Source organism: Jaculus jaculus, chromosome 1, assembly GCF_020740685.1.
Source record: "Jaculus jaculus isolate mJacJac1 chromosome 1, mJacJac1.mat.Y.cur, whole genome shotgun sequence".
NCBI classification, from domain to species: Eukaryota; Metazoa; Chordata; class Mammalia; order Rodentia; family Dipodidae; genus Jaculus; species Jaculus jaculus.
In genome coordinates, this window is record NC_059102.1 from 336,592,383 (window position 1) to 336,619,447 (window position 27,065).

General features: G+C 42.4%; 1 protein-coding gene across 6 annotated transcripts in view; it reads left to right on the forward strand.

Moving 5' to 3' along the window:
• The window catches only part of Kcnk2 (potassium two pore domain channel subfamily K member 2), a 220,343-nt gene that overhangs the window by 111,707 nt on the left and 81,571 nt on the right, over nucleotides 1-27,065 (forward strand). For all 6 annotated transcript variants that reach the window (XM_045142318.1, XM_045142317.1, XM_045142321.1 and 3 more), the window contains one exon: nucleotides 4,437-4,554. In XM_045142318.1, coding sequence (XP_044998253.1) covers nucleotides 4,437-4,554 — 118 coding nt within the window. The remainder of the gene's footprint in view (nucleotides 1-4,436; nucleotides 4,555-27,065) is intronic.

Below are 27,065 nucleotides of genomic sequence, written 5' to 3' on the forward strand. Positions count from 1 at the left end.
ATTAAGAATTGTTTGAAGGGCTGGAGAGATGGCTTAGCGGTTAAGTGCTTGCCTGTGAAGCCTAATGACCCTGGTTCGAGGCTCGGTTCCCCAGGTCCCACGTTAGCCAGATGCACAAGGGGGCGCACGCGTCTGGAGTTCGTTTGCAGAGGCTGGAAGCCCTGGCGCGCCCATTCTCTCTCTCTCCCTCTATCTGTCTTTCTCTCTGTGTCTATCGCTCTCAAATAAATAAATAAAATTAAAAAAAAAAAGAATTGTTTGAAGCTGGGCGTGGTGGCCCACACCTTTAATCCTAGCACCCGGAAGGCAGAGATAGGAGGATCACCGTGAGTTCAAGGCCACCCTGAGACTACATAGTGAATTCCAGGTCAGCTTGAGCCAGAGTGAGACCCTACCTCAAAAAAAAAAAAAAATTGTTTGAGGGACACACACACATCTGAGTATAAGGGTGAAAAGAGATATCAGAGCCTCTCATGTCAATCGCATTTTCAGATCCAAATTAAAACAAGCCTAAATAAAATACATTCTTTGGGCTGTTGGCAAGTGGCTCAATGTTTAGTATCTTTTAGTAAAGAATAGTTATTCTAGCAAGTTTCTGGACTGTTGGTTCTTTCTCTGGATTTCAAGTCTGTGTTGACCTCATGGAATTGTCAAGACGAGTGTCTTAACGATGTTTGATGACATGGTGATATCACCCTTTTACAACTCAGGAATGGACGCATTCACACTAGAACTCTATGCACTTTGGTTCTAAAGCTGTTGTCATGGAAACTAAGATCTTCTGTCATTACATTTATGAGTAATTATGTTCAGCATCTGTGGCATATAAGCCTTGTAGAGTTCTGTTCATTAACTTTGGCTGTGACTCCTTAACCAGAACCTGTTGTGGTTTGAACGTAACGTGCCCCTCTCAGCTCATGTGTTGAGCACTTCGCCCCCAGCTGGTGGCGCTGTGTGAGAAGGCTGTAGAACCTTCAGGAGGTGGAGGCATGCTGGAGGAAGAGGGTCACTGGGGTGGCGGGAGGTTTTATAGCTAATCCCTATTTTCTGTTTGCTGTCTGTTTCCTTAGCGTGCTACAATATGCTTCCAGCCCCTGCCGTCTCTACCATGAATGGGCTCTATATAGCACCCTGGGGATATTAGCCAAATTAAATCCTTTTCTTCCTTAACTTGCTCCTGTATTTTTCCTAGCAATGAGAAAGGAATTAATACAAACTCTTTTAAAAAATATTTTACTAATTTAAGAGAGAGAGAGGGGGGCAGATAGAGAGACAATCACCACACCAGGGCCTTCAGCTGCTGCAAACTAACTCCAGACACATGCTCCACCCTGTGCATCTGGCTTTTTGTGGGTCCTGAGGAATCGAACATGGGTTCTTTGGTTTTGTAGGCAAGCACTTTAACTGGTAAGCCATCCCTCCATCCCCCAACTTTATTTTACTTCTTGCACATTCTAGACATTTGTGTAAACTGAAGAGAAAAAATGAAGTGTGAATCCAGTGAAGATTATCACTTAATATTTGGAGGTTTAAGTTTGGAAGACAATACTTCATTAATCCCACTTGTGCTCACATATTAGGATTAGAGACATACAGTGAGGTGTTCTCTTCATCTTACCCTACACAGTTTAGCCTATTCACAAATTGACAATAGGAGTTGATTTTCCATCAACGTTGTTCTTAGTGGAAATGTGAATTTTCTTATCCATAAACAGTCATGTCACTTTCACTCAACAGCATGAGTCCTAAGGAAGGTATTTGTTGAGTGCCTAGATGACCTGAATTGAGGATGAAATCACAGAGACTCAAAGATCTATGTCAGTGTGTTCAAGGGCACCCAGTTGTTTCCTGGCAATGTTGACCAACAGGCTTCGTGCAAGAATATTGATAAAATTTCCAGGATCTAGAGAAGAGGTTTCATGGAAGACTCATCCTCATAGTGATTTGTTATGTTTTCAGTTTGATCTCAAGCCTCTGCTTCAATGATCACAGCTCTGTGATTGCCAGACACTCCTCTTTCTGATTATACCTCAGCATTTGCTTCTTCTGAATTTACATAATTCATACAAGGGTCTGATTGACCTTAATATTGATAAGAAAAGAATAAAGTAAAATGATGGTGCTGATCATGAAGCATATATCACATGAATTGTTGGAGGAATTAGCTTGCTCTGGTCAATAAATTAACAAATATTATTTAACTGGATAAAATCTGAAGTCTTACTTTTTCTTCTGCATAACCATAGTACCTACATTTTTACTTTGCTATTGTATCTTTATTGGCTAGCACTACAAACTTAAAATTATTCTTTAAATAAATTGAAGAAATGTCTAGAAAAATAAATATATAACTTGTCTGTGATTGTAATGTATAAATCTCTTCCCTGTTTTTTTTTTTTAACTGAAAGTGTTATTTTTATGTGGGAGTTGCAAGCCTAGAATTCTTGTTGTCTATGCCTACAGTGCTGTGAGCTTGGGAATCAGTGTGGTAACCTGTGTTTATTCTCTGTAAAATATTCCCTCCTGAGTAGCCTACTGTGGGCCAGGTTATTAGTGGAAATGTTTTCACTGTAGCCCCAGCACGTCAGAGGTCGAGGCAGGAGGATTAGGCTCTCAGGGTCCAACCTTAGCTGCATGCTGAGACCAGTCTGGGCTGCATGACACCCTCTTGCAAACAGCAGTAACAACATAGTCTTCAGATTTATGATGTTCTGATTTTTTTTAAACTATACAGTCTTCGAGTTCGCTAGTGTTGAAGTATATGAACCAACAACTGCTTGTTTGACTTATGCTACCAAATATGTTACTAATAATAATCAATTTTAATTCATACAGTTTCTTTGTCATTACCACATTGTTATAATTAAGTGTAAATAACTAAAATGGAGAATAAAATGCTTAATTTATAAACCTATATGTATGTGTGTGTGTGTGTGTGTGTGTGTGTGTGTGTGTGTGTGTGTGTATGATACTATGGGTGTATATATGTGTATATGGGTAGACCCATATGTATGTATATTGCTGGGAGTAATACCTTAATGCATTAATAGGTTATCTCTGGATTCTGTAATTATATATAAGTTGAATTATCTTTTTAATGTCGTTCCTTATTTTCCTAATTTTTTGTAAGACACACATCAGTGATAAGGTAAATAAAAAACAATAAAGTTGACTTTGCACACAACTATTGAAGTTTCAAGTTATAGATTAAAACAAGTTAGAGAGGTATTCTAAGCGTCATCTTAGAAATGGGATTGGAAATTCCATTTCGGCTCCTGGTTGTCTGGTCCTTCCTATCTGCCTGTCATTCCCTGAGCAGGTCTTCATTTTCAAAATGTACATGCTCTCCATTTGACAATAAATTATGTTAACTTTAACAAGTCACTCTTCCCTTGTTGTTTAGTTTCCTTACCTAGAAAATAACATTCTTTTTTTTTTTTTCAAGGTAGGGTCTCACTCTGGTCCAGGCTGACTTGGAATTAATTATGTAGTCTCAGGGTGGCCTAGAACTCTCAGTGACCCTCCTGCCTCGGCCTCCCAAGTGCTGGAATTGAAGGTGTGCGCCACCACGCCCACCTTATGACATTCTTTCTCAGCTTTTAAAAGTCTGAAAATGAAGAGGTATAGATTTCTACAGTACATTTCCACCTGAAACCTGTTGACTTCTGTGTGCTTGTCCCTGACTGCTCATCTTTTATTGCAGTCTCATGTCTTTGTGGTTTCACATCTTCCTTTCATCTGATAGCTGAAAAGGGGATTGCAACATCATCTTTCAGCTATCCTCCCTACATGGAGAGCATGCAGATCCTGCGAGAACGCTGCAGATGACAATTTCTGGTGTTCTTCCTTGTTACAGAATTTACTAGAATCTGTAGCAGTTCTAAGTCTAAGGGGACTAGCTTCTGTCTGGCAATGAATTGCTGTGGTCTTTCTTTTATACCTTAATATATTTTGTTAAATATTTCTGATATATGCTGTCTTTTCCTATAGAAAATCCAGACTTGGATGTATATATTTAACATTTGAAATAATGAACACTGTGGATATACTTCAATGACACTGCTATGTATTGTTTGTTTAAACTGTATTATGTAACCTAATATTTAAATCTATAACCAATGTGGTATGCTTATTGGAGAGGCTTGCTACGCTTACTTAATTCAAATAGGCTACTGAATATTCAAATAGGGATTATATGAATATACAGTAGTTACTTCATGTCATTCCATTCTCTTGGATACTAAATAGAAATTTCTTATTAAGTGGTATCAAAATTTTCATTGTAAATTTCTAATCTATCTCATATTTTTAAGTAGAAAATCAAAACTTTAGAATTGAGTCTCTTTGTGTAATTCATCATCCTTAGGTGGGAGTTGAGATGTTTGATACCTACATATGATTGATATGTGCTGATAAATTTCTTTTTAAACTTGCAGCAAATAGTGGCAGCAATAAATGCAGGGATTCTACCCCTGGGAAACACCTCCAATCAAATCAGTCACTGGGACTTGGGAAGCTCCTTCTTCTTTGCTGGCACGGTTATCACCACCATAGGTAGGAGACAACCTCGATTTTTATTTTGGTATATTTCGTGACCTAAATTCATTTGTTTGAGTTCACTTGATATAGTTGGTCAAGATGGTCTGCTTAAGGAAGAAACTCACTTATAATAAGCTGATTTTGAAAAGGAGGCCTAAAATTTGGAATAGAAGAATGATAGTGAGTTAGCTATTGCTTCAGAGTGCACTTGCTTTACACACACACACACACACACACACACACACACATGCACAGTGTGTGTGCCACATGCACGCGTGTATATGTGTGTGTAGTTTTAGAGTAATATAGTGGGGTCATTTGTTGAATGGTAGTGTCAAAATCAACTTGAAATGATGATTTTCTTGTGTGGGAGTGTAGACTAATACCTGATTGCAACTGTAGTGTTTTTTTTTTTTTCACAATGTTTTTATTGGATAACACCTCTTCCGGTTTACAAATCTTTAAGTACATTTCACATGTTGTGCTCATGGACTATGATTACGTCTGGGTTTGTGTCTAGTGTGTTAAATTTTGGTGGTAAACAGTCACATAAAATGGTAACCATGCAGAATGAGGGTTACAAGAAGCAGGAAAGGCCCTTGATGTATTGCCTGATCCCATTGTCTGCTGTGAAGTGGGGCAGGGTGTCGTAATGCAGCCATCTGTCATGTGTGAGCTTGCCATGAGTGTGTTCAGTACCTCCTAGGCAGAATGGGTCCATGCAGATGTCCCTATAGCCATGAAGATGTCCCCCAGCCCGCCCTTTGATACTCATGACCTATCTCGGGGCAAACTCTACCGTGAAAGTCATGTTTGGCATTGTGTGAGACCTGCAAGGATAGCACTTCCTGTCACGCAGGTGGTACATCTCAAGCAGAAGTTTTAAGAAAGGGAAGGAAGTGGACTTGTCACAGGTGGAGAAAGTATACATGCAGAGGGGAGCTCTTCCCTTCCATGTAAGCTTGCAGTGAGATTTCCTCTTATGAGAGTGGTCTCTGGTTACTGGTTGGGCTAAGGTCTCATTTTTATTCTTCATTGTCATCAATAAATAACAATACATGTGGCATGTTATGCCACAGTCCTTAGATGACATGGGAATTCTGCGGATGAATTCTTGTTTAACGTTCTCCCTTGCACAGGAGGCCATAATGTCCTACCATGTGAATTCAGGCCAGTCTGTTTGTGCTGGAGCGCTGGCTGGCAAAATAAATATGTTCTTGTGTTGATTTTTGCCTTTGTTAGGAGGCCAAGGATTGATGTTTATACTTACATTTCCATTGCTGGTTCCAAAGTTCTGTGTGTGAAACTCTGGAAGAATGGCAACCTTGATTTCTAACCATAATAATAGGTTCACTCTGAGGCTTAGACATGTTGGCCTTTTCTATCATGGCAATCACTATGTATTGTATAAACTACTAAGGTCTGCAAGGGGAAAGAAGTACTCACAGACTGAGTGAGAGTGGTTTGTTTCTGCCCCAGGAAAACTCCCAAGTCCAGGTTATAACTCATCATGACCTCCACTCAATTGTTTTGCAGGAGAAATGTTCATTATACCCACAGATACTGCACCATATGTTTATAAACTGTCTCATTTTTTTGAGTTCCAAAATTCACTATTTCACAGACACATACTTCGTCACATGAAAAAAATAAACTATTATTACTAGCTTTACCCAAAATTATAGCCATTAAGCACAATAACTCATAATTTCTGCTCCCCAGGGAGGAAGCTGCCTTATGGCCTAGTCTCCTGTTGCCCCATCTCCCAGGTAGTCTTCGGGGTCTTAAGTCATCCTGACTCACTCACGTGGGGACCTTCCCTGGATGGCATTTTATTCTTCCAAACCTTGTGCCAGAGGAAGAGCTAGGACAAGGTGAAGCATCGGCCTCTCTCCTAAGTGTCCATGTGACATCCAAATTTGGAATCTGTATAATAAATCAAAGCCTTATTTGCTTTGTATATTTTATTTGTATAATAAATCAAAGCATTATTGTTGTTGCTGATGCTAATTGTTGTGTGAGCTTTCAGTATTAGCAACTAGGGACTTGTAACCCGCTGTCCATTGCTTTGGTCATTTTGAAAGCCCAACTTGTGAAAGTTTTGGGAAACTACATGCAATGACTTTTTGTTTTTTTATAGAGTGCTAGATATAGGCAGTACTTTGTTGCACTATGAAGGGTGTTGTTACCCAAAGATTTTCTACTTCATTTTATCTAAGGAACATCCATGATTCAATGTTATTAATCAGCAAGATGTTCAAGGGAGGTTGAGCTATATGATATAGCATATGAATATTTATATTACAATCAGATAATTGCTTCATAGAACTTCTCTCATCCTTCCAAATCTTCCAGAAATTTTACTCCATGGGTGCAAACACTGAAATCTATCCCTGGCCATTGTTAGTTTTTTTCATACCTTCCTTCCAATCCATCAGGCTCTGCTTTGAAGTCCATCCATACTTTCCCGTCCACCTTTCAAACTGAATCAGCTTCATCTCACATCAGCACCATAGAAGAGTCCTATTTAGAACTCCTCTGAGGTCTGCAACTCAGAACTAAGGCCTTTCAGGGTTCCTTGCCTGTCTCTGTAATTAAGATGTAAGCTCTATGAGGCTAGGGATTTTTATATTTCATTTTTCTATATCATCCAATGCCTGAATCATAGTAGGTGCTTAAGGATGGTTTGGGGAATTACAAAGCTGTCATTTAAAGTGGTCTGAGCTGTGGCATAGTGGACATTATTTACTACTAAATCGAGAGCCATGATGCTACATTTGGAGATCATTCGCTCGACTTCATTACCGGTGTGCTTGCTTGCTAATTTATTTGTTCAAGAGACACTCCAATCCTATTGCTATGCTCCCATGAAGACAAAAGCCAAATTCCTTGACCCTGGGTGGCATAGTGACCAGTCAGGGAGACTGGTGAGCAGACAGGCATTTTCAGTGCAGCGTGCTGGGTGCTGTAAGCCCAGAGCACTGATGGGAGCTTACAGGAGTGCTGCTTCCCACAGGTACTAGGGCCCACGGGTGGGGGCGGAAGGGGCAAAGGGCACTTACTTTTCATTAGTAGATGTCCTGAGCCTGCAAAGAGAATCAGTGACTTGTGGAACAAGAGCACTGGCTTGGGGAGGCCACAGGCCAGAGGAGGCATAGGAGGCCGCAGGGGCTGGTCAGGTACTGCGGCTGTCTGGATGGCTGCCAGCAGTGGGAGGGGCTCATCCTTAGGATCCTGTATGTCACTGTGGGAGTAGGTGGCTCTGGCTGGGTCATTGCTACTCTTGCCCCTGCAGGGAGTGTAAGGAAGTGAGGACATGGGCCCTGCCTGCAGTTTCGTTAAATAGAAATTTATGTATATAAGCAACTATAGAGCAAAAACAACAGTTCTCATATGGTCAAATATGGAAGTGTGATGTAAGTGTATTGAGAACTAGGAGAGGAGAAGAGAATAGGTGGGCCACGCTGAGTAGACTTTGAGATGAGGCGTGGCCGAGGTGACACTGGATCTGAACTGCGCTTTGAAGACTGTCTCATTTATGTGGATGGGGAACAACAACAAAAACAAAAATAAACACGGAAAAACAAAAAAAACCAATAGTCTTTGGAAGAACTAAGTAAAACTCCAAAGACAGTAATGATCTCGACCTGCTTAAGTGATAGAAAGGTAAACATTTGAGTGGGCCAGAGGGAAGGCACCACTTAAGGGTGTGGTTGGAGGCTTAACTGCATTAGGTGGGAAAAATGCAGTTGAATGATTTCTGAAGATTTTGCACCTGCTAGAATAAGACAGAATGTGGATGGTTTTCCCATTTTGAAAGTGAAAGGTTACCGTGACACTAGAAGGCGTATCTGGCTGTTGGTCAGCCAGAGAGCAACTAGGCGGCTGTGGTTGTGACCCCCAGGAGGAGTCACAAGAGTTACTTTGAGTGACAAGGTTTGGTATTAAAGGAAGTGAGGACGGCAAAATGTTGAAAGAATTAGATGCAGGAAGCACCAGTTTTGGTGACTAATAGACTGATGAGAGAGGAGTCAAAATGTTGAAAATGAAATGAATATTTAGGCAACATTCTTGAAACTCATTGGGAATGCCAGTTGAGCCTATTAAGAAAACTGAGTGAAAAAACCAGGCAAGGATTTTTATGTTGTGTTATTCCAGGAAGCTCTATTTTAGTGCCATTTGTTGCCCTTCCTCATTTCTTTTATTCGCTTACTCTTTGATTTACCTGGGCTCGTCATGCCCCTTACTGCAGTGTGCATTGGGAGGGGGTCCATGGCCAGCTCGAGCTTTAGCAAACAAGGCTGTGAATGGCTGCTGCAAGCGCTTCGGGACCAGCTGATGTGCAGCGATGGAGAGGAGCCGGAGCAGAGTGTGGGAGGTGTTCTAAAGAGGCTGTTGAAGCTCTTTCTGAGGGGGCGACATCTCACCTGAAGCCTCAAAGATGAAAAGAAATCAGCTAGCTAAAGAACGTGGAGAGATGAGTTCAACCAGAGGGCACAGCAGTGGCGCAGGTCCTGAGTGGGATGGGCTCCCGCGTGCTCCGGGAAGGCAGCGAGGCTGTGTCGCAGGCCCGGAGGCCTGGGGAAAGGGCGGCAGCATGCGTATGTGCGTGCCCAAGGCAGCAGGCGCTGGAGCACGGGAACTGGGAGCGTCCCCGTAACAGTCTGAATGCAGTGTGGAGCCACTGAAAGATCTCACCCCGTGAGCAGGGGCATGATGCCAGCTCCATTTGCAGGGAAAATGCAAGAAGCAAGGTGACCAATGAGAAATGTGGTCCCTTTTTTATGAGTTCTATGTGTTCCTCAAAGTTCATGTTAATGCCAGTGCAGCAGGACCTGGAAGAAATGATCAACCTTGCAGGCTTTCTAGCCTTCGCTTTCTGTCATCGGATGACTACGGAGCAGGGCCTTGATGTATGTCCAGAAGGTGTTCTTGCCACATTTCTGGGCTTCTGAGCTTCCAGTTCTTTGAGCCAAATAAAATTTTGTAAAATCACCCAATTAGTGATACTCTACTAAAGCAGTCCAGAGTAGAGTAAGATGGGTAATAGTAAAATATATTTGAGCTGTGTCCCAGTCTGGGCACAGAATTCCTAAAACCCTTAGGATTCTTGAATGCTAAGAGTGTCTTTGGTATCCATCTTGAAGTGTTTCAATCATACTATTTGTAACAATGAGATGACTGTCTATGGGTTTCTAGATAACTTTAACAGGGGGCTGCCAGGCAGGAGAAGTTCATGTGGTTTTTGGTGTTATAACAGTATAATTTATAACAGATAATTGATGAGCAATGTGACTCTTAGCTCTAGAGGCTTGGAGAGAAGTCTAAGGTCAAAGAATGTGTCTGGTGGTGGCTTTCATGATTGGTTATGCCATTTCAGAAACAACAGCAACAGGAGAGAGAGGGATGGAGGAGGAAGAGGAAGGGAAGCAGAAACAGTGTACGTGTGAGAATGCTGACCTCACCCATTTGTCAGGGGCTTATCTCCATCATGATGACAGTCCAGGGAAACAGAGTTCTCATGGTCTCGTCACTGGCTCACTGGGGACTAAGTTATCCACACATGAAGGCGGGAAGATGGATGCCCAACATAACAGAAAGCAATCATGTGCCTGGAGGTATAAATTTGAGTCCCTAGGTTTCCAGGGAGGGAAGAGTGTCCAATATTGAGTTCAGTCACTAGTGTTCAGATATTTAATCAAGCATTCCTATGTAATGGATTCTTCATGAAGTACTTTAAGCAGGGCTCAGAGAGCTCCTGGCTTAGATAATACAGTGAGGTGGGGAGAGGTGGTATGCGGGGGTCATGGGAATTCGAAAGTCCCTTTCCCCTACTCGTACTTCTGTGCCCAGCCTGGACATCTTCTCTGCGAGCTGTCCTCAACTTGTTTTCCTTATTACAAACCAGTCAGCAAGGGCAGAGCTTTCCTCTGTGGATCCATCCATCTCGAGAATCCGTACTTGGCAGAGCAGTTGTGTGGGCAGGCCGGGCATGTTATTTCCTGCTGGGTCTAATGTGAGACCAGTTCTGTGGGCTTGAGCCCTCAACCTGCATTTCTGGACCAACAACGTTGATTTGCTGGAAATCAGCTTGTGTCAGAGTCAGAGAGCTGGGTGGAGACACCAATAGGGATGCCATTACTGTCACATGTATTAGAGATGATGTTACTTAACTAGGAAGGTGGCATCAAGGAACATGAATGGTGGGCAAACAAATGAATTTTAAAACATTTACAGGTAGAGACAAGCTTATCTCTCAGAATACTGCCTTATAGGGGTTGGAGTTTAAAATTTAAGTTCTGGGGAGGTTAGTATTTTAAAATTCAAAGGTAATATGAAATCAATTAGACTTTTGGAAATACAGTTTGCAGAAATGATGTAATGGGCAAGACATGGTGGCACATGCCTGTAATTCTATCACTTGGGAGGCTGAGGCAGGAGGATCAAAAGTTTGTGTCTATCCTGGGCTACATAGAGAGTTCTTGTCTCATAAACAAACAAAACTGATAGAATTCCATATTAATATGCAATGAAAAGTTTATATTAATATTTGCTTATAATTAATGTAATTTAATACATCTGCAGCTAGGATACTAAACTTTTCCCCAGTTGGAAATAAAGTTGGATGCCAGGGTCAGTATTGCTTTTATGTCTCAGTTGTCATGACTTTTGGATGTCACAATGAAGATAGTGAGGACACCATCCTCTCTGCAGTGACTTTAAGGTCTGCAAGCATTCCTTGGGGTCACACTCATTCTTTGAGGTTGAGGTTTAATTCTGTTATAAAGCTTTGAGGCTTTTCTTCTGTTACTTTCACACCTTGGTCCCCTTTCTGGGTGTCTGTCTAAGCGTTTACACAGACTTGGAGTTGTCATGATAGTGGTCACAGAGTTATTGCAAACTTTCATTTTGTCTGTTTGGCATGATCGTTAATAGATAAAAAATGAGAAAAACTAAAGATTTGGAGTAATGTTAATAAATAATTCTAACTAAAAATCAATGCATTTTGGAAATGCAGAAAGTACATTTAGAGCTAAGCACCTGGAGCTTGTTTCCAGCAAAAAGCCCATTACCCTTTCTCCTGTGTGGTAGAAATAACAGAGCGGAAAAAAGCTAGCTTTGAGTGTTTCTGTTCAATGTTGTGCCCACAGGAGTCATTACCTTTACTCGGAGGGGAGGGACTTGAAGCCGTGGTGCAGAATTTGACAGAAGGCCTTTTCCCAGGGGCGATGTCCCCGTGGCCTTGGGTGTTGAGTGCTAACTTTCAAGTCTAATGCGTTAGTGTTCTGTGGCATTTCACGCGTGTCTTAGAAACCTGAATTTTGGAAACCTGTCTTATTTGTGTATATAGTCCAGTGCAGTGGTGCGTCTAGTGTGTGTATATATAATGCATGTTCACGTATGTACAGAGGCATGTGCACCACACATACATGTGCAGAGGCCAAAGGAGAACACTAGTGTGCTCCTCTACTGTTCTTCCACGTGGTTTCCTTGAGGTGGAGTCTCTCTCTGAACCCACAGCTGCTGTCTTCAGTGACTCTCCTGTTTCCGCCCCACCCCTCCCAAAGGACTGGGGTTACAGCTATGTATAGCCATGTCTGACTTAAAAAGTTGACTATCTTGGGTGTATATCATACTGGGGATCTAACCCAGGGTATTTATTTTATTTTATTTTTCTTAAACTTTTTTATTGACAACTTCCATAATTATATATAATAAATAATAATTCCTTCCCCTCCCCTGATTTCCCCTTCACAAATCTACTTTCCATCATATCACCTCCCTCTCAATTAATCTCTCTTTTATTTTGGTGTAATTGTCTTTTCTTCCTATTATGAGAGTCTTGTATAAGGAGTGCCAGGTATTGTGAGGTCGTGGATATCCAAGCTTTTTGTGTCTGGAAGATTGCATTGTAAGCAGTCCTACCCTTCCTTTGGCTCACATAAGCCTCTTGATGGGAGTGTACATCTTTAGGATGAAACTGTATGAGTTTGGCTGTTTTAGCTTGACTGATTTCTCCCTCAGTGCCCCAAACCTTGGGATAACGTTCATAAAAGATAAACACTTCAGAAAAGCATTGAAATTATCATCAAGTCAGTAAAAGATTTAGGTCCTGTAGGAAGGAGGCATACGTCGACATAAGAGCCCAATATGGTAAGTCTAAAACACAGGACCAAGAAAACTGGATGTCTGTATTCAAAGTCAAGCACTGATGCCTGTAGGCCAAAGTCTTGGTTACATTATAATACTTTTGGGTATACGCTGATCTCTGAGCATTTAAGAGCAAGGAGGTAGCCAGGATTAATCCGTGGCTCTAGGAGGACTCTCGGGACCTGGGAGCTTCTCCGTGACTCGCAGCGTTGGGCCGTCTGTCTGCACGCATCCGGGGCATGCTGACCACGAGGCTCCCTGGCAGCCTCTGCTTTGGCTCTTCTCTCACAGGTTGTGCCCTGCTTGGGGTTCAATTTCTGGTGTGCCCATGATCTCTCTGACAAGAGAACAGGGGACACCAGAGTCACTGGACAAGCGGGGGAGTGTCCCCTCTCCCGACAACCATTGCTATCACTAGACAGCTGTTTTTGAGGTTGGGGTCTCATGTTTCCTTCCTCCTCCACAGTGAAGTATTGACAGGCTCATGGGAATGCAGGCTGACACAGATGCTATGGAAATCAGTGTGGAGAATTCTCAAAAAGCTAAAAATAGAACTACCTTATATAGCCCAGTTAGACCATTCCTACACATATGCCCCCAAAGCTCTGCATTTTCATTAGAGATACTTGCCCAACTGTTTTTTTTTTTTTCCGTATTCACAATACGTAGGAAATGGAATAAGCCTACATGCCTATCAACTGACAAATGGATTATGAAGTTGTGGTACATATATATGATGGAGATTTATTCAACCGTAAATCATGCTTGGATTTTTACATAGGTACTAGGGATCAAACTTGGGCTCCCTCAGGGCCTCACGAGACCCCACACCTCCCAGAGTAGCTAATGACCAAATGCTTATACAGCAAGTGTTCTTCTTGAGCCTATCATTATGCCCTGAAATCCCACTTTAAATGCAAATTAAGTTTCTCTCAGGTAATCTAAGAGACAAATAATATAACAAACTGACTTCAAACTCTTGACACATTGCATTTCCCTTATATCAGTTTGTTAAACAAAATGGGTATTTTTATTTTGTTTTTTGAACTTTTTTGGGGGGGTGGTTCTCACTTCAGCTCAGGCTGACCTGGAATCCACTTATGGTGAGCTTCTTACCTCTGCCTCCCGAGTGCTGGGATTAAAGACATGCGCCACCATACTTGGCTCAAACTTTTTAAATTTTTTATTGACAAATACCATAAGTATAGATAATAAACCATGGAAGTTTCCTCCAACCACCCCAGTTTTTCCCTCCCAAGTCCTCCCTCCATTGAATCTACATGCCTGGTACTGAAGAACTAGTAAAAACCTATGGCTTAAAAGATGACTATTTAAAAAAATATTTTGTTCTAGTTTTGTTCAATTAAAATACAGAAGTTAAAGCTAAATGGTTTTTTGGTGTCTGATTTTATTACTTTGCCCATTGTGGTGATTTGATTCAGGTATCTCTCCTGCTGCTTTTGTCCACCTGATCTCCCACCTGGGAGGTGATGCCTAGCCTCTGCTCATGTAATGCTTTCCCTGCCGTTATGGAGCTTCCCCTCGAGTCTATAAGCTGAAATAAACCCTTTCTTCCCACAAGCTGCCCTTGGTAGGATGGTTTCTGCCAGAAACATGAAGCTATGTACAACAGTACTATGAGGTTTGGCTTATGAGAGGAAGAAAGAGCTATGTCCAGATTTGGCTAAAGGCAGTTTGTGTGAGAATCTTGCTATTATGCCTCTGCCCCAATAACATATGCATGGTTGCTTTGCATAGAAATGGACTAGTGTGTGCAGAAGGACATGGCAAGAATGAAATGAAATCTTTGGGCTGAAGCTGCTGCCTGTTCAGATGCAATTGTTTGAGAGATCACAACTATTGAGATTGGGCCAGCTAATCTGCACTGGGACAAGAGGAATAATGTCAACTCTTCTGAAGGGTCTGAATTCTGAAGGAGGGTCCTATTCTTTAAAGTATGCTTTATTCCCTGCTGGATTAACAGATTGGTATCCCACCTGGTACTATGGAGTATAACGAATGCAGGAAGGAGAGGGTCGTTGAATTTGTAACATGGTTTTGTATTTTGGATATAGCCACGGGCAGTGTGAGGCAAGCTTGTTGGATTACCTGCGTGGAGGCCTGATGGAGCCATGAGGAATGGCTGCCAAGGAGAATTGCTGGCCCAGGATGAAGTTTTCTGGGACTGTGAGTAGCCTAGCTGGAGGGGCTGGATTGGAACTCCAGAGACTCGTCACTGGTTAGAATAATTGGGTTTAGAGACTGAGTTGTCGGGTTTGGAGTTACAGAATTTAATGTTTTCTCTCTTTCTTTTAAATCTTGCATTGGTTCTATCTTTCTTTGGTATGTGGTGTGAATGTTTATTCTGTGTCCTTCCTCCCTCCCTTCCTTCCTTCCTTCCTTCCTTCCTTCCTTCCTTCCTTCCTTCCTTCCTTCCTTCCTTCCTTCCTTCCTTCCTTCCTCTCATATTACAGCTCAGTTAAAAGACCTTGAACTATGGAGGTATTTGAACAGCATTGGAACTGATAAAAACTATGGGGACTTTTAAAGTTGAACTGAATGCATTGCATTTTACATCACGGATGGTTATCAGTTTATGGGGGCTAGGGACGGAATGTGGTGGTTTGATTCAGGTGTCCCCCATGAACTTGTGTGTTGTGAATGCTAGGTACCCAGCTGGTGGCAATTTGAGAATTGAAGCCTCCTGGAGGTAATGTTTCATTGGGGGTAGGTTATGAGTGCTATAACCAGCTTCCCCTTGCTGGTGTTTGGCACATTCCCCTGCAGCTGTTGTCTACCTGATGCTGGCTGGGAGGTGATGTCCAGCCTCTGCTCATGCCATCATTTTCTCTTTCACTATGAAGTTTCCCCTTGATTCTGTAAGCTGAAACAAACCTTTTCCTCCCACAAGCTACTCTAGGTTGGGTATTTTCTGCTAGCCACACAATGCTAACTTCAACACTGGTACACCTAGATTAGTGAAAACAAAACTCATTCCACTATGTTTATATATGTTCCTGCCACTCAGAATCTGCAGGCTGATGCATTTTCTAAATAGAAATGTATTTGTTGCATACATACAATGCATACAAATGGTAGTTGTTTGAAGAGGACAGATTTACTGTGGCTGGACCATAATGCTGAATTGTTGCATAAATAATATGGTAGACCTAAGTAGTAATGGAGTTGATTAGACACTCTCTCTTCTCATTGCAGATATGTGACATCAGGCAAGAGGAGGCTCACATTGGAACACCTAGTGCTTGTCAGCTTATTGGTTACAAAGGGGTTTGGGAATGTTAGGGAGCAGTCTTGTAAGGAGCTAGCTCTTTTTGCTTTTGGTTACAGGCAAATATAAAATTGTTTAGTATAGATCTAACAGAAGTTCTAGCAAGAGGAGAACAGGTTATCATAGTCATTGATGGCTATGGTGTAAGTTGTGTTTGAATCAAGAATTGCTGGCATTCTTGAAACTAAACAGACTTTCCTTTACTTCTGCACACTTTTGCAAAGTCTTAACAGCATATTTCTAACATTCTGCAAAGACGATGCTGTAAATTGTTGTGATTTTGAAATTACCCAATAAATTGGAAACAGAGAATTGTCATGCCCTAGATGAACACTGGATCCATTTCTTCTTGTCCTTTCCCTTCTCTGCCTCTGAACCACAGAGCTGTGTGTCCTAGAACATCCTACAGACCATTTGATGAGCAGATATTTCTTGGGGTATGCTTAATACTAGAAGACTTGATTATGAACAAAATATTTTTCTTAAGGGTTTTCTTTTATATGGAAGCTCTGTCTTGGCTTGACTATTTTAAGTCAGTAATTAATGCTTTCTTTTTATTATTTTGGCTTTTTTTTAGACATGTGAAGTCTTACTCTGGCAAAATTGTTGTGTGGTACGTGAAGTATTGTATGATAGTTACCAAAGAGGTACCTATGCCAAATGAGGGTCATGTGTAACCATTGTGATTAAAGTGCATGAAAATTACAATGCAGAGATTCTGAGTGGAAAGGAACCACCCAGGCCCTGGCCCTAACACAGTGTTGGAGGGAGAGTGATACTGCAAACAGCCGAAGTCACAGGTCATGAAAGAATACATATCAATCACTAATCTTAAATCACTCGTTCTCTACAGTGTCCTTTTGAAAATGAACATATAGGCAGGCTTAGTTGCTATAGCATACCTTCCTGAGAATTCTAAGAAAAAGCATGATTATCAAAGACAAACAGCAAGGATGAAGAGGAGTGAGGAGGGTAAAGAAACAATGCCGACTTTCTCCCTTCTGCCCTCACAGCCCAGCAAAACCTCTCCACAGCACACAAGAGCTGTCTCCCCCTCACGCTAAGCAGTTTCCAGTGGGTGTCTGCTGGAGACACCCAGCAGGGTGTTCCCTACAATTCCCACCAGGAGTTCTGGTGCTGCCTACCTGGAGTTAAAGTCACATTTCACAAGTCAAGGACTCCGTTGTACAAGACCGCCCCCACTTCAGTCCAGCCTCCTCTACTTCTCACCTACTGGCCCTGAACTTGAGGTCTCCAAGAGCACTGGTACTCCCAGGACTCAGGGAAGCAGTTCCCACTTACCCGTTTATCACAGAGAATGTCACAGAAGGCAGCTCATGCAGTCAGATATACATGTACAAGCTTTATGGAAAGGAGTGTGATGCTTCTGTGGCCTGTATTCCACTCTCCAGGCACTGCCATATGGACATGGAAGCAACCAGAAGCTTCCAGAGCCCTGTTAGTCCATGGAATTTCACGGCGGCTTCATGGGTGTGCATGATTAGCTCAGTCTCCAACTTCTCTTCTCTGCCCAGAAGACAGGGACAGGGCTGCAGGTGCCTAGCTTCCCATCATGGGTCGGACACTGTGTGACCAGCCTCCGTTCAGGAGCCCCTCTAGAGCCTTCTTACTAGAATCAAACACGCTTCTGTCACCCAGGAAGTAACAGGCAACTGGGACTCTATGTCAGGAACCAGATCAAACTGCAAATCTTAAAATGAAAGATTCTCTGGGCAAGCTATTGCTTAAGAAATTAGAAGGGTTTGGGGGCCTTGGTGCTAGGAACCATAGATGAAGATATAACTTGGAAAATATTTCTTATTATAAATTTCAATATCATGAGGGGATGAAATAAGGCATAATCACTTAAATAGGTACTGTTCAGAGTGGATGTATTGGGGATAATTTCAGTGGTACCTGAGTCTAGGGTGTAATTTTATTTGATGCCTCAAAAGGAGTGTTGGCATGATCTCATTAACACCATACTACCACCCAGTACCGTGCTGCTCACATTGCAGACTACGTGTCCTTAGGCCAGTGCAAAACACATCCCTCTCCTCAAAGTGAAGAAACAACATTTGACTCTTAAGACAAACACAGGTGACCATGACCTGGAGCACAGATTCAGGCTGCCCTGAATAGCATGCTCCAGTGCAGGCGAAGGTTTGTGAAGCTGTGATGGTACCGGAACACGAGTCACAAATCCATGTGTTTCGCACATGCACTTGTGGGAACATGAGGTGGTCGGGCTGCTGCAAAGCAGGGGCGTCTCTGTTGAGTCTGCAGTACCATAGGGTGATGGTCTCAGGTGCTGGGTTCCTGAGAAGGAAGGGGAGAGCAGAGAGGAAAGAGGGAGAGTGAGTGAGAATGCCTACACTAGCAGCTTTCTCCTTGTTCTTTTTATTCCTGTTCCCCCAGTCTAGGGGTCGGCGCCATCCACATGCAGGGAAGTGTCCACACGGGGTGTGCATCACACACTCCCTAGCTGCTTCCCATCTGGTCAAGTTGATGCAACTAACCACGAGCCATGAGCGGGGTTAGACTCATTGGCTGAATAACTTCTATCTATAGTTAAGTCTTATTAAAAATGTAATTTTTGTGGCACCTCAAAACCTGAGAGAAGGTAGCATACTCAAAATAGCAGCTGTGTGCTAGGGAAGATGTTAGCTAACTGCAGCATTTCTGGGACAATGGCTCAGGAAGAAGCCATGTGGGCAAGTACCTCCTCGCAAGGAAGTCCTATTTCACTGAGCAGCTCTGAGGAATGAAGGGTTGGATATGTTTAGTGTTCACAGACTCCTGGAGTTTCTGAGATTTTTTTTTCTATAAGCATGATGGGAAATAGTATTTCATTTTTTTAAAAAAGAAAAGTATGGGCTGGAGAGATGGCTTAGCAGTTAAGCGCTTGCCTGTAAAGCCTAAGGACCCTGGTTCAAGGCTGGATTCCTTAGGACCCACATTAGCCAGGTGCACAAGGGGGTGCACGCATCTGGAGTTCGTTTGCAGTGGTTGAAGGCCCTGGTGTACCCATTCTCCCTCTCTCTCTGCCTCTTTCTCTGTCTGTCACTTTCAAATAAATAAATAAAAATAAACAAAAATAATTTAAGAAAACTAGAAGGCTGCTAATCTCAATCCACAAAATTTTTAGTTGAAAAAAAATCAGATTTGGGAAAAAAATAAAACTAAGTCTAAGTTCCAGAAAAAGAAGTCAGTGTATTCTTTTAGAGTTATTCAGGGGGTAGAAATTATAGATTTATTATAATAAAAGGGACCTTCTTATGACAGAAACACTGTCAATGATGGTATCAAAAAACAACATGAGGGTTGGAGAGATGGCTTAGCAGTTAGGGTGCTTGCCTGTGAGGCCTAAGGATCCAGGTTCAATTCCTGAGTACCCACATAAGATAGATGCACAGATGGCACATGTATATTTGCAGTGATGAGAGGTGCTGGCATGCCCATTCTCTCCCTGTCTATCTACCTCTCTTCCTTTCTCTCTCAAATAGATAAATAACTAAAATATATTTTAAAACAACATATATTTGTGATTATAAATTGTAATTTGTAAACTGACTTGTCACAGTGTCTTCTGGCTGATGTTTATAAATGTTTGCTGAAAGTTAAAAAATGTGGAGTGCTAACTGCTTTTGAAAATCCGTGCAAACGCTGGGAAGCACATATACATCCAGGCAACCAGCACAGATGTTTTGCTTTTGTCAGCACAGAAAGGAAATAACCTTTGTTGGCAGCACTGAGTGGGGTTAGTGGGGTACGCCACAAACAGAATTCTGTGCGCTCGAGTCTAAAACACAGACAGGGAACCTGGGGGCACTTTCCTATGCTGTCTTGTCATTGTTACTACCACAGCATAGTCACGGACATAGATAGGTATAAAATGAAAGCCTTCTTAGTCTGTGGATGTTAGAAACTTGGGCTTGTTGGCATATCCATCATTGGATGCTGTTCTTCTTTCAAAACAATAAAGAGAAAACAATCACTTAATGCTTTCATTCATTCGTGTGTGTGTGTGTGTGTGTGTGTGTGTGTATAGACACACATATATATGTCTATATAAAATTTATTTTCAAGCACAGAGAGTGAGAACAGAGACTGAGAGAATGGGTGCACCAGGACCTCCTCTAGCCTCTGCAAACAGACTTCAGATGTATGCACTAATTTTTGCATCTGGCTTTATGTATATATGTGGAATTGAACTTGGGTTGTTAGGCTTTTTAGGCAAGTGCCCTAACAGCTGAGCCATCCTTTCCAACCCTGCTTTCTTATTTTATTTATGTATTTATTAATTTTTTCCATGTATGTTTGTGGTTTGTGCACATGCATGTGGCCATGTGCACCCCATGTGTGTACCTGGGGTGGGGTGCACTTGCCCGCAGTGGCCAGGACAGGAGTTTGGGTCCAGCTCCATCATTCCTCTGTCAGTTCTTGTTTTTTATCTTCTTGATTGCCAACTTCCATAGATGGAAGCAATGTGCTGTGATCATAATCCCCTCACACAGCCCTCCCTTTTTCTTCTTTCAAGATCCCCCCCCTTTACTGAACCCCTTCTTCTTTCTAACTAGTTGCTCTTCCATTTCGGCATCATCAGCTTTTATTTCTCCCCTTTATAGAATGCAAATCTTGTGTAGGTAGAATCAGCCACTGTGAAGTCATGGGTCCACAGCCATTTTGTGTGTGGAAGACAGAATTGCAAGCACTTCCCATCCTTCCTTTGGCTCTGACATTCTTCCTGCCATTTCTTCCACAGTGGTCTCTGAGCCTTGGAAGGTGTGATGGAGATGTCTCATCTAGTGCTGAATACCCCATTGTCACTTCTTCTCAGCACTTTGGTGAGTTTTGAGTTCACCCCAGTGGTCACCACCATCTGAAAAGAGAAGCTTCTCTAATCAGAAGTGATGATAGCATTCATATATGGGCCTAAACCAAAGTACTTAGAAGCAGTGTGATGAGTGTAGCACTTTCATTTAGCCAGACAGCATGGAAGCGGCTCTCTCAGGGCTGCTGGCTCCCCTCCCCCCAGCCACAGGCTTCTCATTAGGGTTCAGTACCAGGCAGGAAGGCCTCAAGTCCAGTCAGAGAGCAGCTGGTTTCTCCCATAACAGACTTGCCAGCGTTGCACTAGTTGGTACATTTGGTCTGGCTGGCCAGCCATAAATCTTGCAGGGTCCACTGCTGGTTAACACCATTGATGATTTTTCTCCCACAGCAGCTGCATAAGTCTTTCCAGCACTGTGACAGCTAGTCACAATCAGCTTTAGCATGATTTCTCAGTGACCTGCAGCTCAGGCATGTGGAGTCTTCAGAAATAGGGTGTTACCATCTAATTCTGATGGGCAGCCTTAGCAATAGCCTGCAGTATCTTGGGAACATCAGGGACCACCCTGGCCAACAACTCACTGGCAAGTTTCCCACATTGGTACTGAATTTTTTCTAATGATAATATATGGCTTCTGGGTGTGACATATCCATATCCACAAGGTGCTTCTGTCCATACTTTCTCCTTTTTAACACACACACACACACACACACACACATCACTTAGGAAATTGGCCCAGTGTTAAAGGCAGTTGTTTGCTTCTGCTCATTCTTATTTGAGCCAGAGATTCTTACTGAGAAATTGCATCCAGGCCAACAGGCTTTGCCAGCAAGCAGCTTTGACCACTGAGCCATCTCTCCATTACAAACCTTGATGTTTCTTTTCCAGTTTTCTACATTAGCCATTTTCCCTTTGGATTTGCTTTTCTAAACTGTGGACATGAAGTTGAGTTGAGTCCTCAGAAGTCTCCCCCCACCCCCGTCAGTCTATAGAGTGGACAGGGTCCCTGGTGACATAGCACAGGAGAAATGCATTCCTGAATCATGCATGCTGGCGCACTGCCCACTTCGGAGTGGAAAATCCTCCCAGGTTGTCTCCTGATAGACTCTGAATGGTGATGAATGAGGGAAATCGCATTTTTCTTGGTATTGTTGTGAGCTGACTTCAGAGATTATCTTGTCTGCTCACTAAGGCCCCTAGTTTCAGGTTGAGGTTTTGAGAGGGCTAAGTTCAGAGTAAGGCACTTAACCTGAGGCGTTCTCATCATTTTGACCAGATTATGGACCGAGGAGGAATTCATCAGGAGTCTGCACTTAGGACAAGAGCAAGCTTTTTGTCATTCTCTTTTTTGAGCTTCCCCTCTGTTTCAAGGTTAAATGAGACATATGTAAGGAACAAGTTATGAGACAGGGGAGGTGTGACAGTGTGGTTCTCATACTCGTTCACTTCCCACCTTCCTGGAATCTTTTCTTTAAGTTAAAATATATCAATTTCTAACACATTTAAAGTAAGTTAGAGCCTCTCTCCCTCCCTCCCTCCCTCCCTCCCTCCCTCCCTCCCTCCCTCCCTCCCTCCCTCCCTCCCTCTCTCTCTCTCTCTCTCTCTCTCATGTGAGGATGGAGTTAACTTCTGTTTCCAGAGACAAGACTTTGATGTGAGACAGAGCTGCTTTTAAACCCTGGCTGTGCCACTTTTAAGTTTTTCTGAGCTTTGGTGTTATTTTAATTAACTGGGAAGCTAAACCCAAGGCGTGTAGCATACCACAGTGCCTTCCTCAGTGTAGATTCTCGCTGGTGTTCAGTCCCTTCTGCTCATTCTTCCAGAGCCAGTGTTCCCCATTAGAGCACGTGGGGTGGACATGTCTCCTGTCATCCTCTCCCAGTCCCAAGGCTTAAGCACCCATTCTACTCTCTGTGGGGAACTGAAGCAAAGAAATCCCTCACACATAAAAACTCTGACTTAGGCAGGGTAAAACCAATAATGTAGTTTATGATGTAATTGCCAATAGCCACCAACAGTTATTGGATGGATTATTTGTACTTTTTGATTGATCTTTGCTCAATAGAAGTACAAATACAGTATGTATAATACTAAAGGCTATAGAATCCAAGAGCCATTGGAAGGTCAAGAAAATCATAGCATCAGAATAAGAAATTTGCCTTTTGTATGGTCCCTTGTAATAATATATGCAGTTCATACTACGCGGTGCGTAATGCATGCCGGGGACTGTTTCATGCGTGTTACGTAACCAGTAGTCCCTTCTTACCTGTCTAAGGCCTGTCTTCCAGCAGCTTCTGTAACCAACCATGGTGTGAAACAATTAAATGGGATATCTCACACAATCAATGTGCAAGTTTTAAATAACTTTTATGGCAACACATTGTTCTAATTCTATTTTTGCTGTTAGATATTATTGTTAATTTCTTTATCATAGATATGTATATATTTATAGGAAATAGATTAGATAAGACTTGGATTAAGGCATAAACTGGGAAGAGGATCATGAAATGTATACCCTTTGTTTAGGGTGGTCTACTTTTTTTTTTTTTTAATTTGAGAGCAACAGACACAGAGAGAAAGACAGATAGAGGGAGAGAGAGAGAATGGGCGCACCAGGGCTTCCAGCCTCTGCAAACGAACTCCAGATGCGTGTGCCCCCTTGTGCATCAGGCTAACGTGGGACCTGGGAACCGAGCCTCGAACTGGGGTCCTTAGGCTTCACAGGCAAGTGCTTAACCGCTAAGCCATCTCTCCAGCCCCTAGGGTGGTCTACTTTATTAAAATATTTCATCCTTACAACAACTCTATGAGGTATTTATGCTATTATTGTCACAGTTTGATAATTAATCAAATTGAGGCATTGAGAGATTAAATAGCTTGCCTGAACCATGCAATGAGTATGTGATTGTGTCTGTTACCTTCCTTTTGCTGGGACAGAACACCTCACAAAAATCAGTGTAAGGGAGCAAGAGTTCCCTTAATGTATAATTTCAGGTCACAGACCATCCTGATGGGAAGGCATGCCAATAGGAGCTTGAGGCAGATGGCCATGATCAGTCCACAGTGAAGATGCAGAGAGAGATGAAGGTTCAGTTACCTTCCTTTTTACACAGTCCAGGGACCCAGCCCATGGGGGGGGGGTGCCACCCACAATTAGGGTGAGTCCTTCCACCTCAAGTAACCTAATCTAGAAAATCCCTCATAGACATGACCAGAGATTTGTTTCCATGGTGATTCTAAATCCTGTAAAGTTAACAACTAGAGATTGACCATCACAAATGGCATCATTTTAAGCCCTCGGGGCTTGGCTGTAATGCTGCTACTTGTAACCCCTTCCCTCTGCCTCTAGTAGCCAGGTAAGGCAGATCCATACTGCATCATGTGTAGTGAGGAGAAATGAAGAGGCATATGCTTTGAATGAAGTGACAGTGTTTATGTGTATCTTCTTCCAAACAGATTAGAGACTTGCTTCTGAACTGCCACCTTTCTAAGTAAAAGGGCTATTCTGTTTTGCATTTGGAAAATAGTTTCTACAAAACTGCTATCTTTTGAAAAATTATTTTCTACAAGTAATTGATAGAAATATGTATGCAAGGCACCAGATTATATCTCTGATATGTCTCTCAACACTCTTTTACTTGAAAATATTCATTGACATAAATATATTTGCATTTGCCATGTATGAGAAAATAATCCTATTGAAACTTAATGGCATTACTCTGTATCTAGTAACTAGAGTGCTTAATGTGTATGTAAGTGAATATAGGGCATAGCATATGAGAAACCAATAGGCTTTTTGCAAAAATTTAATTTATTAAAATCAAAGTAGATGGTGAGTCCAAGCTCATACCAGAGATAGATGCTAAAAACGCTAGTGGCTATTGTGCTTAAGCCGATCTTAGTGGGTTGTGCCCTTGATTACTTCAGTTATGTGCACCGTGTCTGAATGACTGAACTGCCATTGCTCTAGGTCAAGATCTGCTTAGTTACGCGTATACGTTAGTTACTTCTGACGCTGTGACCAGATCCCTGAGAGGAGCAATTGAAGGGAGGAGAGAATTTGTTTTCGCTCACGGTTTCCATCCCTCATGGTTGCTGGGTCTGCTGTGCTCCTGACATGGGAACTTCCAGTGTTGCTTGTTGGTGACGCCAAAGGAGATCTGGCACCAGGAGCAGGGCCAGGCTGTAACCCTGAAGGCCTGTCCTGGCAGATGATGTCTGTAAGGTAGGTCCTATGCCCCAAAGGTGCCCAATTGCCCATAAGACTGTAGTTGGCAGGTGCCATGTTACAGATACTGTGTTGTGGTCTGTGTTGAGCCCTGCATGCATGGCGCTCTGTACTCCTCAAGGGACCTGGGGTGGGAGTGTGTTTCATTTTTGGTAACTTTACTACTGACAGTTGCAGAGACTTGGGTTCTAGAGCCTGCATTGTGATATGTTACCTTCTATAAATGATCTCAAGTGTGTTTGCAATGGAGGAGCATTGGTGTCCATCAAAGTAGCATAGATTATTTACATTCATCATGTTCGAAGTTTCTTTTGTGTGTGTGTGCGTGTATGTATTCATATGTGTGTGGGCATGCATGTGCAGGCACATGTGGGTACACATGCAAGTACGTGTGTGTGTGCGTGTGGAGGCCAGAGACTGACATCAGGTGTATTACATTGTTCTTGGTTCTTCTCCACCTTATTTTTTTCAGAGTGGTTTCCACCAAGCTTGTAGCTTATCAATTAGACTAGACTAGCTGGCCAGCTAACTCCAGTCATCCTCCCACTGCCAACCCCAGTGCTGGGCGCTGGGCTCTTTTAGCTCCGTGCTGGGGATTCAAATCCAAGTCCTCATGCGGCACAGCAAGCACCTTTACTGACTGAGTCATCTCTCCAAGTTTCTGAAATGAGAATAATTAAAGGTTTGCATTTATTACTATCTAATGATTTTCAGGGCAAGTTGCAATCGTATCATTTTAATGTTTATAGGCAAAAAACTTTAATTGGCTTTATGGCTTATTGTTCAATGCTTAAGTCAGAATATGTCAAATTATTCTAAAGTTCCTGTAGGAAAAATCTTTTTATGATGTTTTTAAGTGGGACTTTGAGGAAATCCATTCTATGGAGGTTCAAATTCCTGATATAGGAAGCTCAAGCTATTCAAAGTTCTTGCTAACAGATACTTACCCATTTCCATGATGTTGTTGGATCATCTCCCCTCCTTGGATAAGATGAAAGTCAAGTCACTGGGCTTTTAAATAGCACATGCATTTAAGACCATTGATAGTGCAATTTTATTTCACTTGGAACAGATATCCATTTATTGGCTTGTGATTCAGACAGAGTGACTGGCCAGTAGTTAGAGTTCCTGTTTGATCCAAAGTACGGGTTGTTAAACAGAGAGTCCAATGTCAAGCAGCTGGATGCTCTTGCTGTGGAAGGCATGTGGGGACTGGGGACTCGGGAGCTATGGGCAGCGTCGCATATCCAGGAGATCAGTTAGGGACGTTAGCAAACAGTGTGCAGACAGGTAAGTGTTAATCTGTAGCAGACTTCCTTTGCAAGCGAGTTCCTTTAAACTTTATATTTTCTTCTTCTTATTGGCATGTGCATGTATGTATGTGGTATATGGGCATGTCCATATGTGTGTGAGCACACATGAGTGCACATGAATGAGGAGGCCAGAAGTGGATGTCACGTGTCTTCCTCAGGTACTCCCCACTATATTTCTTAGGTGGGTTCTCTCAGTTGGACCTAGAACTTGCTGCTTCAGCTGGTCTTGCTGGCTAGCCTGCGCTGGAGTCCTGCCTCCAGCTCTGAGCACTAGGAATGTAGGTGGGGCACCATGTTGGTCATTTGGGTGTTGAGGATCCAATAGTTTCTTATTCTTGTGTGATAAGTGTTTTATCCACTGGCCGTCTCCATGACCTCCTCAGCACTTATAACTACAGTTGTAGGCTGTGTAAACGTATCTTTTGCAAAATAAAATAAAATTTTTGGAAGAAAGGCTTACTAAAAAATAAAAAGAAGTTCCAGGCTTTCTGTAGATATGAAGCTTGAAATCATGGTTGAATTGTTATGTAAGTTGCACCTAAAAGTAGCAAGAGAGCCATCTTGTGAAATACTGTTTAAACTGTAGGCACCGGGCCTACAGGAAGTTTGGTGACAGTAAAATCACAACAGCCTTTGTCACACTGACACACTAACTCGTCAAGTTTCTTTAATTTTGGTGTGTGTGTGTGTGTGTGTGTGTGCACACGCGCA